At 35.6% G+C, this 13974-nt stretch overlaps 1 protein-coding gene across 1 annotated transcript in view; it reads left to right on the top strand.

Moving 5' to 3' along the window:
• ADAMTS20 (ADAM metallopeptidase with thrombospondin type 1 motif 20) overlaps positions 1-13974 on the top strand; it is an 83736-nt gene that overhangs the window by 52415 nt on the left and 17347 nt on the right. The window contains exons 27-28 of the mRNA XM_039726989.1: positions 302-463; positions 1902-2078. Of these exons, the coding sequence (XP_039582923.1) occupies positions 302-463; positions 1902-2078 (339 nt within the window). The remainder of the gene's footprint in view (positions 1-301; positions 464-1901; positions 2079-13974) is intronic.

Genomic DNA, 13974 nt, shown 5'->3' with positions numbered 1-13974 from the left:
CTGTCACATGTCTATTAACATTTCTAGAAATGTTATTGCAGTACAGATTTGGTCAAAACAAAAGCACATTCATTTTAAAAAGTATTGTTATTCTTGTTCTTATTATACTCAGACTATATTAAATTCTAAGTGTAATTTTTCTGTGATTTCAAATTTAAAATACTTCTATATAGTAGTCATATTTATTTGAAAAGATCAGTTTTGAGAGTTAAAGTTTAAAACCAAGTTGCTGTTTTAACCAACATATTTTATATTTCTTTGATCATGCAATGGCAAAATGTATTTTTACCTGTTTTGGTAGTGCTCTAGTACTTGTGCAGGTGGATTTCAGCGCCGAGTTGTAGTATGCCAAGATGAGGAAGGAAGAAGTGCCAGTAACTGTGATGAGGCAACAAAACCTTCTGAGTCGAGACACTGTGATTCTGGACCCTGCCCACAGTGGAACTTTGGGAACTGGGGAGAAGTAAGGGAATTTCACTTACAAAGGGAAACATTGTTTACTACATGGGCTTAGAAGTAGAAACATAATTTTGTGATCGTGAGTGGAACTGAACACCTTGTTTTTACTTATTTAATGGAGTTTAAAATTTAAAAAGAATGAGTTTCAGCCTGTTTATCTAAACTTTATTATTTGATGAAATCCAGAACTGTAGTGGAAATACGAGTTATGTAAATATACATCCAAAAGAAGTAAGTATTGTGTGAGGCTAAGGATATACAAACATCAACAGATCATATAGTTGTTGTACAACATGTATCTTGAGACACAGAAAATTATATCCTATTACAAAAAGCTGGATTGTATGTGGAAAAACCGCAGTGCAATAGCACTACTCTAAGAAAAAAAAAAGTGTATAAGAAGCTGTAGAGAAACTTCATTCCATGTAATTTCATAGGTACTAACAATAATAACTGCAAGTAGTAGTGGTTACTGCGTTGTAGTTACAGATTAGATGTATGGAGATAGGATCATGCATGTTAAAGTTGTGCCTGGGTTAGAACATTTTGATGACACATTTGATGTTACTGGACATCACCATGCTGTGTGATGTCATATCTTGACCACACACTCCTGCTCAAATGCTACAGAAAGAGTTAAAGCTGATTATTTTTGCCTTTTTTCTAATATAACCTCTTGTGATTCTTGTCCACTTTTCTTACTTTTGCAAATCAGTTACTGGAATTGAAAAGAGAAGAAAAATTGGTAGTGACTATTTGTTTTACCTTTTTTCTCCTTGTTTTGGCCAGATTCAGGCATTCAGTTCTCAAGATCAGTCTAAATGTCATATTTTTTCTGTCCGCAGCCATAGACTTGGGGTACAGTTCATGCAGATGGTACCATTTTTTTCTAATTTAGAATAATTGAGGATACAATAAAAAGGTTTGAACTATTATAGATTGGCTTTAAGAGCTCATTAGGAATGAGAACTGGTATTGAAGAATTATAGGTTAACTGAAACCCAGAAAACACATCCTATAAGTATTTACACTTAGTCTGTATAAACTGGACTGTGTAAAAGTGTGCCCAGTATCTGAGTTTTCTGCCACTGTCTGGCAGGGAAAACTACTTTTACGACAAATTTCTATATTTTTGTCGTATTAAAGAAAGAGATTAATGCACATTTATTCTCACAATTACTTCTCCTTAATGGAGTGTCTGTAACTGAGACTTTCTGCAGCAAATCACTTGATAAACCATAAAAATGTCATTGGTAAAGGTTTTGGCGAGACAGTTACATGAGATTAAACTTTTAAGTCCTTATTCTTGAATAGAGTGTCCAGGGAATATGGAAATAGACATAGTAAATAATGTGATGTACTGATGATTGCTATAAATTTTGGTTTGATGGATGTGATGACTCTGTTAATAAAATTATTGCATATAAAATTCTGTGTTTCAGTGTACTCAGACTTGTGGAGATGGGATAAAGACAAGACTGGTGATTTGTCAGCTTCCCACTGGCCAAATGTTGGGTGATCAAAACTGCGAAATTCTAGACAAACCTCCTAACATGGCACAATGTAATGTGCATTCTTGCCCTGGTGATGTTTCTTGGCATCGGGGACCGTGGAAATCGGTACGATAGCATTCAATAATATTTTTTGCTTAATTGTTCTTTCTGTTATTCTATTTCCCCATGTCTTTTAAAGATTTTTATGTCATTTTTTAAATTTGGTAACAGTGAAATAATAACGCATGCGGAATATTGTCAGTGTAGTTTTATAGAGAAATTGTTCCTGCAGTCATAGAATTGAATGAGAAGCAGCCATTTCCTTCAGTGGGAACAAAATCATGATCTGTAAAGCATCATAGGGAGTATTTACAAAATTACCAGAAATCATCATAACATTGCAGTACCTAATAGGTGTCCCATTTGGAAGGGTTACAATTTGATATGTGTTTGAATTTACAAGTTTATGCTGTAAACTCTGCTGTAGTATTATCTACATATTTATATTTGCAAAAACACCCTAAACTTTTTAGTGCATAACTTTTTTCTTATAGTATATTTAAGTATAAAATAACTCACATCCATGTATATTATACTCTGTCATCAAACATTTTGCTCCTTATTACTTGTACATTTGTGTATAAAAGTTTATATTAGTGGTTTTAAGACAGGGACTAATTAAAGTTATCTATGTATAATTATGTATGTAACTATAATATGTTATTGTCTACATGTCACTGTCTATTAATGTGTAAAAATGCCTACTGCAATCACCATTAATCTTAAAAATTGCCACTAGCACATTATTAACATACTGAAGTAATCATAGCAAGCTCTGCAGTATAGAGCACATTATAGTTCCCAAGCTGTGAATTTGACAACAATATTGATTATTGTGGTTAATTCTAAGGGGAATAAAGGCAATCAAAGGAGGGTTGGATCCAGTTCTGGTTCCATCAAAATCAGAAAAAAACCTGTCAGTGACATCCCTGAGAGATGGTCTGGGACAACACTTATTTGGGTTTTTTAATTAATAAAATTGTGTAATTTGTCTCTTTTAATTAATATGGCAGCATTAAAAAAAATATCCAATTTCAACTCCAACAATTGCTAATGTTTATATCAGCTGTTCTAATTTATTGCAAAGAGACTGTAAAATGTAACTTTGATTTAACAGTTTACCACAGTTATCTCTTTCTTCCACTACACAAAGCAGAGTTTAGGGTTTGTGTTTAGCAGACACTAGAGTATCTTATTTAGCCATTTTCCAAATAATTAGCAGAGACTTGATAATTAATAGTCATCAGGTGTTGAGAAGACAAGCAGGGTTCAGCATACAATTGCTTTTGAACTCAATGTTTGTTTTCCTTTTAGATCAAGAATTATTCACAACCTGTTCTCTGAATAATTCAGTTTGCCGTACCTTAATAGATTACCTGTACGATCTTGAATTGTAAATGCAGTGTATGGCTTAGTTTTACAAAGATTTTCATGTTGGTTTATTTCTCAAGTGACATAAAAAGCCATTTTAATCCTTTGAAAACTAAGTTTAGAATGGATTCTGTTTATCAGAGAGAGAGGCCTATTTTATATATAATTGCAAGCTCTATGGTTAAGCCATAAAATATTTAATTTCATTACACTATCTCAGGCTGCAGAAACAAACATAGCAGATTCAGGAAATAAAAGCAGGCTCACATGTTAAATATGTTGTCATTTAAATAATTTAGCTAGTTTGAATGCTGCCAACACAGAGATTTAGTTGGTTTTTGTTGCTGTTTAAGCAGAGCAGAATTTATTCATTAAGGCTGACTATTAGGAAGGAGCAGTAAAACTTTAGTCACTGGAACGCTGTTGTAGCCTAGTACAAACAGCATTTTGTAGCCATGGTTGACTAGTGATTTTTTAGTTTGGCAATAGATCATGGCCCTGCTTACCTTCCACATTTCTGGCATAAAATATGTTCTAATATAGCAACTGTTATTGATTAGATGCTCTCTGGCTGCTGAAGTCCTCAAGCCTGTCACATCTACATTTACCCCCATCTCTATAAATAGATTGCAAATACTAGACAAATAACTATTTATGTTTTTCACAGAAGTATTGAGTAATATTTCTGTGCCAGGTGAGCAATGCATTGAGCTTTTGTGTCTACTAGTGGGATTCCAGTGTTAAAACCTAAGCAGAAAATGCCATGCAAGACTAGGTGATCTGGGAAGTCATTTCCAACCTCCATGATTCTGTGATTGTAACTTGTCTGCTAGCTATCACTATATATTTGAGAACAGAGGACTTTTAGCAGTATGCTTTCTAAGTACATTTGTTTTATTATTATAGTTATTGATTAATTTTACACAACATAATTAACACAAAACATATCTTTTAAATGCACAAAAGGATCCTTGCAAGGAAGGTTCAGTTTATGATTTGAAGCCAGAATTTTGGTTGGTGCTTTCTGCAGTTTAGCAGCTGCTGGCTGTTACTCTTTATAGTGTCTGTCAGTGGCTACTAGAGCTGACCCTCACAAAGCTTAAAGGCTGTGTGCTCCTCCTGATCTGTGCTCCTGGTTCCTGCAGTTGTCCAAATGGATGTGAGGCAAGTAAATCTCAAATTCTAAAGGTTTATGCCTTTAATTTTTTATATATTTTCTAAAGATTTTAGAAAGCTTGGGCTGGAATTACACTTGAGGAATAGAATAAGCTATTCATATATAGGAAGACAATACCTTCAGGCTTTGCATAGTGCAGAAAGTTTGTTCACATTTTTGGACAACAAGAATTTTGATTAATTGAGGAGTTTGATCTTATTTTTGGCCCTCTGTACTTTTCAGTGCCTGCAAGAACTCTTGAAGATCCAGGTACCAAACAGCAAGGTTTCTGCTTAGGCAGTTCGTGGTAGCAGTTGAAGTTTTGTATTTCATTTGGGCAATCAATTCTTGTATGAGTGTTGGTAGTTACCTAATTTTATCATTTTAACCAGATATGTCTCAACTTTAAACTTCTTGTTTCTTTGGAAAGAAGAGATAGCTCCTTACCAAAGATAGTTATATTTTTTTTTTGTCTGAAATGTTTTTAAAATAAAGGTTTTAATTTTTTTCTTTTCCTCACTTTTAGAATTTTTACATAATTCATAAGTATTACTTTTGATTTCAGAGAAAATAGGCATGAAAATAATGGATTATTTTCAAAGTTACCCTGAAGTCTCAGAAATGTGTTACCGCCATTTCTTACTCCCATTCAGACACATGATGGCTGTCTTTCTAGTGCTTCAGTTTTCTACTTATTTGCTCCAGAATGATTTAGATGTAATTCTGTCTTTGCAGTAGTGGAAGAAATCTACTATTAATTTTTAAGTATATGAATCTATTTTTTAGAAGTAGTCCCAGTTCCCTTCCAGTGTTGTTACTGCCAGGCATCCCATTGACTTCTCCAGGAGCAGAAGCAGGCCAAACTTGCATACAGAAAATATTTATTTGTTTTCATTTTAATGCAAAAATTCTTGCTATGTATGATAAGTGCCTTCATTCACTTTTTCTAATATGTAAAAAGTATTTATGTCTTTAAAAATAATCTTTTATATTAAAAGGGAATTCAGAATCAGTGAACTTGGTTTTCAAAACCACCTTCAGTTTTTTACCTCTACTTCTGCTGCTGCCTAATGTTGAACTTCAAAATACCTCATTGCCAATACAGCACATTAAATTAATATCTCACTGCCTGAAATCTTGATGTTAGCATCTGCTATTCATTTTTTAAAACTTTGGAAGTGGGAGGAGAGCCATATCAGAGATAACTGATAGCAGATGTCACTGCCCAGATAATGTCATAGAACAGTCTTGGGGTAGTGAATTTCATTTCAGGTCATTCTGATAAAAATGAAGGAAAATACTTGTTTCCAAAATTCAAAAACAAAATATTTGTGTCATGTTCATCAAGAGGAAAATCTCCTGTTTGGTGCTATGTTGCCTGTATAGCTTGAAATAATAAATAAGTTATAATGTATGTGTAATAATTTAATTTAATGACTGTGACTTGTGTCTGTGAAATACAGTTGCATTTTAACCCTTCTTTTTCATGCATGTTGTGTGGCTTTGTGTTTATATTTATTGTGCTCTTTATTAAGGAATGTTAACGTTTAAAGCCCTTAAAAAATAAAGGGTGGGACAGATACTAACCACTTTTGCTGAAAGTGAGGATTTTCTTTAACCTGTGTGTTGAAATTAACTTCATACATATTTCAGTGATATTGTGTTCATGGGGAAAGCTCTTCTGTTTGGACACAAGAAAAAATAGTTACTGATACAAGCAGTGTTGATGCCATTGACCAACTGGACTGAAATAGATAGTCTTTGATGGCAAAGCTGAAAGATCCTAGCTCCTGAATCTTTTTCCTGGAGCTGTAATTTTGTGGCCCAGTCCCCTCCCACTTAGTGAGTGACAAAACACAGAGAAGAATGAGGATCACAATATAATGCTCAACTCTTAATCTCAAAGACATAACATGGTTTTTACATTCCTAAAATACTTTTGGCAGGAAAAGGTTTGCAGAACTTTCAGACCTTCCACTTAGGAAGAGGACAAGCAAGAGTGGGACATAATCAAAATAAGAATGATAAGTAATAATAATAATAAAATCACATGCACACACACACAAAAAAACCCCAAATGAAAAACCACAACAACCAGAATATAATGAAAGGGGAAAAGAAGCAGGTCATGTGTAATACTATGCCTAAATACATACAGCCATTTAATGAGAATGAAAGGAATGTGAAGCTACTGGTGTATTTATTAGAACTTTCAGAAAAGCTGAAGGGTTCTAGTTGGTCAAATCCTTGTGAAAATCATTATGGGCTGCCTGTGTGTGTGGCAGCTTCAAAAACCCCAGCCAGAACTCATAAATGTTGGTTCAACGTGGTTTTGGAACTCAGATTTAAAAGTTATTATATTTATATTAAAAGTAGTAGCATTTTCAAATATTTGTGAGGGTCAATACATAAATATTTTTATTACCTGGAATGGGTTAGGAAATGAACAATATGTTCTGTACTGCATGAGTTCCTAGTCCTTTCTTTGAAAACCAGCAATTGTGGGAGACTGGTGACTCCCCTAAGCCAGGCTGCTCTGTTGATCAGTGTATGTTCTAGCATGCATCTATTTATGGCCCTTTCCCTTCAGTGACAGCAGGGTTAAACACTTAGATTTCCTGCTGAATCAGTCCTTCAGAAGCTTCCATGCCTGCTCATATTTATGTACAGGAAATGCAATGTTGGAAATATTGTTAGTAAATTGAAAATATACAGAAAAGTGGTTTAGGTTGAAAGGAAACTGGATTTCAACATGTGAAGGTAGGTAAAATGTTGCATTTTGCATCCAAAATATTCTCATATTCTCACGCTAAAATAATATTTAATATAAATGGGGGGGTGTTAATTAATTTAGTTATATTTAGTTAAGTGCTATAGAAAAAGTTGTATTTTCTATGCTTCTGAGAAGTTTAAAAAAATTTCTGACAATACTGTATTGTGACAGCACATATTGCTTTTTATTTTAAGTTTTTTAAAGTTTAAATACAAAATCTTAGATTTTAATCAAATGAAAAAATTGACATGATACAATGTTTTTTATAGAGCAGAAAGGCACACAGAGTTTATGTATTTTTCATTCCTTTAATTTCTGAGCTACTGTTTTGCTGTTGCTAACATGATGAAAAATGATAAATTAGAGCTTGCACTTGCTGGAACCCAGCACTTCTTTTGCTGATTTTTAGATTTTTGCAAATTCATCTGAAACTAATTAATCTACTGTTGTTAAACTGTCTTGTGTCTACTTACTTTTGTAACTGGTTAATTGAAAAGTGCCTATTCCTTAAGATAATAAAATGAAGTTTTAAATAGTTAAAATATTACAAGAAAAGGCTTTTTAACTGTGCAATCCCTTCATGGAAGTGTAGCTTCCATAATATCATCCTCCATGATATTAAAAATGTGCTCCAACTTTCATTGTGAAGACCTGTGAACAAAATGTCCCTCTCAAAGGGCCAAAGTTACTTTTCAGTGAGTGCAGATCATGTCAGTCCTGTGCATTTGTTCGGTTTTCCCCAGCTTCACAGGAGGCTGGAGGCTAAACTACCTGTGATAGAGTCTGTTAAATTGTGTCCCATTTTTGGAAGCAATAAAGAGACTAATTTTGGGTTGCTGTTTGGTTTTCATGGAGGTTTTTGAACACAGCTGATGGATGGACACAGATACATCTGTTATTCTCTATATGAAAAATGTGTCTGGAAATATATCCATTTATTTGAAACAGAGAGAACCCCCTGCATTTCTTTTTCTCATGGTGGATTTCCTTAAGGTCTCCTGTCTCCATTTGTGCCAACCTTCTATCTTGATGCTTGCACTTTACTCACTGCCTCCAGTGCTTCTGCTTTCATGTAATTGCTTAAAAGTGTTACTAGTGCTGCATGGCTGTGGGGTGCAGGAAGATGAGTCTGGCTGAAGTCTGGCCAAGTCAGCGATTTGATGTCTGCGATGCTGTGATGGTGAAAGTGCCCATACAAAGCTCTTGCAGAAGGTATAAAAGGCACAGGGCAGGACTGTAATTTTGTAAATTTCACACAAATTTATACTTGTAGATTAGATTTTCCAAAAGATCTAGTGAGAGTCTAGCTCTGTTCCTGACTGCCACTGATTTCAGAAGGAAAGGTAAGGCAGAATTATTTGTTGAGGGTATTGGTTTTGTTTTTTAATTTACTAATGTTTCTGTTTTTTTAATTATGATTTGTCTTAGTCTGTTGTATATATCATTCAACTGAAACAACACATAGCAGATGAGTTGCTGCAGGAATGCTGGCTGAACACAATAGTTTATCTGTTCTCTCACTCCCAGCAAATAATAAGCTGGTAATACTTTTCATTGCTTTAATATATTCTGTCATGAATGACAGTTTCAATGGTGCTTGAATGAAGGCTTATGGTAAATTTTCTAGCAGAGAAACATGCAGAACCTCCAGTGACAAATTTAAGACTGCACATGAGGTAGCTGAGCCTGCCAAATGGCTGCTGAAAGGAGGCAGAAATACCTCTTGGTTTCCTAATTCTCAAGTGGTAACCAGACAGAGGACTCAAATGAAGAGCATGTAAGACAGGATGAATAGCTAGATAATTCAATTTTTACTGTAAATGAGAGATGAAATAGAAGATATAAAGGAAGAGGTAAATGAGATAGCAGATATGATGTGTCATCACTATTGAATGAGAATTCATGAAAATAGGATTATTATTTTTAAATTTCCACCCACATTAACATCTCCATAGTCCATTGTTCTTGTGTTATTGCAATAGCTAAAAGCTTGTTTGAAAGTCTAATAGTGTTATATGAGTCATGTAGGTAAAACAAAGAGAAGGTTGCTGACTGGAAAAGCTCAGTCTCATTTATGAATACATGTAGACAGCACAGGAATTCAAGGCACAGTGGAGCCTGTCTGAGTATTGCAGTAGGTGGGGAGCTCAGCATCATATCTCATGGGGAGTTGGTCTGCCCACGAGCATGGTCTGGTTTTCAAATGCTCTGTAGCTGGCACCAATAAGGATTTCAGTCTTTAGGCAGTGATGGGCAGAATAATAGTGTTCATCCTGAGGGGGGAAGACATGACAGGTCTTTCAAAGAAGGACATGGTCTTCTGTTTTATTTGTTCTGAACTTGGAGAAATGCATAGTATTTGAGATGTCAGAAAGGTAGGCCAAATTAAGAGTCATTCACAAATCTAACTGGAATGAATAAAAGGCATTCTGTAGATGATCATTAAGTGGAATCTCAAGGGTTCTGGTTTTGATTTTTTCCAACAGCTGCAAAGAGTATGGTTTTTCAACTGACATCCAGGCAGATTGCCATTTTCTGGCAGTAAGGAAACTGCCAGCTGCACTGGACAAAAGAATTCAGACCATGTGGTGTCAACTTAAAAAAATATCATCTAAAGTTTCTCAGCATCATCAGCAGTGTGGCTTCTTCAGATGTGAAATCCTTTTACTTTCAATGTATGTGCTGATGGTTCTGACTTTGTTTTAATCAGGATGTCTTTACATTTAAGAGGAATAGCACATTCCTAGTAGATGCCAGATATATCCTCTCATAGCAGTTTTTCCTTCCTGTTATCCACATCAACCCTAAAATCTGCCTTTTATTCCCCCATCATTCCTGCTTTTTTGTGTTTGTATGTAGATGTATGTAGCTTCTCATTTATGTCCATCTGTTAAATAGATATACTTCAACATGCTTGGCAAATGATTACTCAGGAGTTTTTTGTTACTCTTAAGATGCAAATTGAAACAAAATTGTCTAAAAAGGAGTCCAATAGAAGCAGGTTTTTTATGGAGCAGACGGTGCTCTCTCCTTACAGAAAAGGTATGGTGGGGGACGGTGGCCAGGTTAGATGACCTCAGAGAGTCACAGCAGTCTCTGTGCTCAGCTGCCACTTGCAAATAGCTGTGAGGTTGTGCTGCAGTGCACTCTGGTGTTAACATCTCCAGTACACGCCTAGAAGCCTCAGAAAACAATGGATGGTAGAATCTTGGTGCATGCCTGCTTCTCAGCTTGTTACACAGCCAGAATATGTAGGCAGACTGAAAGGGGGAAAAAAAGTAGAAGTTCCTCTTGGGCTGACTAGAGAAAAGGATCACTGCCTTCTTTTGTTTCTGAATTTTAAAAATCCAATATTAGATGATGATAGTTGGAGCGGATTGTCCTCTGGTCTATTCCACTCAGGGCAGTAGGTAATGGCAGTTCCTTTGCACAGGGCCTGTCCTTCCTGAGCTGCTGTGCTGAAGAGAATGGCTTCTGAAAAGTAAACTTAAAAATTTCCCTCATAAAGAATGAGAACTGACCTTCAACAGTACTTTCTACTGCAAAAGTCATGTATACTACACCACACTTGTGATTTTTTTAATTAATTACAAGTAATTGAGGTGAAATTGCTGGGGAGGTGTCCTGAAAAGTGGTGTTCAAATATATGCTTTTGAAGTAACACTATAAGTTTAACCCAGAGCAGTACTCTTACTTGAAAACTATCTGAATACAGAAGAGGTGTTATTGTAAATACTGGAATTCTGATGCAAAATTAATATCCAGTGATACTTTCTGGATGAAGTTTAGGCCAACATTAACTAGAAAGTCATGACTGCAATCTGAAGAATCTAGTTATAAATAATTCAGGTCACAGAGGAAGGCTTTCTTCATATGTTAGAATAAAGTGACTCTGGGACTCTTAAGCTTGCCTACATGTTTCCTCATAAAAATATCTGACAGCTCACAGTAATATATTTCTTATATTGGATGGGTAAGGGTCTGGGGTTACAAATGAATTTTAGAGTCTGTTAAAATTTTTCTTAATAATTAAGGAGAGGCATGGTGATTGTGGAACCTTAATCCAAATTTAGCAAGGATTCAGAAAGGACTATCAGGCAACTCTAACAAGTACATTGAGGGTTTAGTCTAGGACAGATAATCCAAACCTTATTTGGATAAAATAATTAAATATTATCGTATTTTGTAGTTGATGGTACTTGTAACAGATAAAAAATATGCCTTTTCTGTGGCATAGAACTGGCAACTTCTGCTGTGAAGTCTCACTGTAGGGCTTGAACAGAAGAATATCCACGTTTTTCACCTCCCTCTGCCTAAAGTCTGAGAAAGAACAAAAGATGAACTTCATGCAAGTGAGGGTGTAGCATCCCTGTCATTGAAGACAAGAATGACAAACTGCTGTCAGGAATGGTCCGTGTATAACTGATTCAAACTGAGCAGCATCGTGAATTGGATGATGTCTGTAGGTCCTTCTTAGCCTAGCCTTCTCCCCTTCCATTTCTGTAGCTGCAAAAGCACAGTCAGAAAAGTGGCAAAGCAGACTTACAGACTGCAGATGGAAGGAGGACTTAATCAAGATTTCTTCTGAACATCAGAGAAATGTGATGTAACACTGAACTTTTGAAATCAAGCCATACTCAAAGAGAACTCAATTCTTCGGTGTAAGTTTTGTAGTTGACATGGTGTAACTTAGATGTAACAGTAAATAATACATATATTTCTTGGAGTTCAATCCACTCTTCCTCAGGAGTGATGGAATGTTTGATCCTTGGTCCTTTCTGGGTGCATGAGCTAATGGCATAAATGTTTGTACTTGTTTTAGCAAAGAATTACTGACTCCAAATCAAAGAATTCAGTAGGATCTAATTACAGAGTCTGTGTTGCTTCTTAACAGTTGTCAACATACTTAAAGGAATGAACAGCTCTTTGAGTGCTTTTATCTGAAAAATGCATAATTGTGCTCAAGCATTGCAAAAACCCCTGGGAAGATGAAGCAAGCAGAGGAGGCAGACAAAGAAGATCTAGTTCTAATACAGCAAATGAGAAGTTGAAAGTAATTCTCACCTAAGCAATGCTCAAAGTATTGATTTATTAACTGTACAGTTGTGATCTCACTGTACTTCTAGAATATTAAAAGAGTCCAAACAGGCATTTGGGCCAATTAGAGATCATCAAAATGCAATTTGCCAGACAACTTAAGCAACTACCATGTTTAATCACATTTTAAACTGAACTTCCTGTCCATCACACAAGTCCCTGACCAAAAAAAAAGGCAGAAAAAGGAAGAAAATACCTTTTAACATTTGTAATATATTTTGTCCTTTTTCAGTGCTGCTGTTGTGGCTTAGCCCCTGTAGACATTGAACACCACACAACCACTCCCTCCTTCCCCCTTGGTGGGATGGGGACAAGAATTGGAAGGATAAAAGCAGGAAAACTCATGGGTTAAGAAAAGTAATTTTTATAGGTAAAGCAAGAGCTGCACCAACAGGCAAAGCAAAGAAAGGGATTAATTCACCACTTCCCATGGACAGGCAGGTATTCAACCATCCCCAGAAAAGCAAGGCTACATCATGTGTGATCATTTTTTGGGAAGGCAAATGCAATCTCTCCACATGCCTCTGCTTCCTCCCTTTCCCCCACATGACCATGGCATTACTTGGTCTGGACTGTGTCACCTCTAAACTTTTTTACCTCCAGCCTCCTTGCTGTCCTTGAAGCTGTGTGACATTGTTCAGCAATAACTAAAATATCCCTGTGTTTTCAACACTGTCTTGGTCACAAATCCAAAAGCTTGCACTAGCTACTATGAAGGAAATTACCTCTATCATCTTCTAGTCTCTCATCTATTTTTAATTCTCTGTATATCTAATACAAATATAAAAAGAAGCTATTACATGCTTTCCATTTACTGGTCTATTTTTCAGTATCCAGAAGCCCACTAGGCTACCAGCTAAACTACACAAAGCACTTCCTTTAAAGAAATGGTTAAGGAAATTTGAATCCACCAAGAAATACAAGGTCTTCAAGTTTTCAATGAAATAATAATAGCAAAAGAATCAAAAATCTTTTAGTGAAGTTGCATATCTGCTGCAGAAAGAGCCCTAATTTGGTAGGAATTGATGATGGCATGCCTGTCTGAGAGTCCATCTGTGCCACAGAAAGCATGAGTTTTGTCAAGCTGATTCCTACAGAACTTTATTGCTATGAAGAAAACACAAACAGATGAATCCTAGTTACCAGTGTTATGGAATGACTTTGAACAATAGTAATGAAATCCAGCTTTTTACTGCAGGTTTATGTTTTTAAAATAACATGGCATATGGGAAATATTACTTTATCCAATGTTGAGACAAGTGCTAGAATTTCTGTGTAAAATTCTGTGTTACAGGATGGGATTTTTTCAGCTTGCATTTTTTTGAGGAAATGTTCATATTTCATCTGAGATTTAATGTTCTTATGGATTTTTTCTTCCTACATGGTCAATCTGCAGAAAATATATGGAAAATTGTCCTCTCTCACCATAAACCTCCAATTGTCCAATTGTGCAGAATGTCGTACAATGAAACCGGATTATAGACAAACTGAGCCATGAGGACCACGCTCAAGTAGTCAAGGACCATGTTCAAGTTTGAGTGGAGGGCTGTCAAGCAGCCAGAATT

The sequence above is a fragment of the Passer montanus genome, unplaced genomic scaffold (genome assembly GCF_014805655.1).
Source record: "Passer montanus isolate IOZ18808 unplaced genomic scaffold, ASM1480565v1 scaffold6, whole genome shotgun sequence".
NCBI classification, from domain to species: Eukaryota; Metazoa; Chordata; class Aves; order Passeriformes; family Passeridae; genus Passer; species Passer montanus.
Note: the sequence above shows the minus strand (reverse complement) of the source record. Positions and strands in the feature narration are given on the sequence as shown.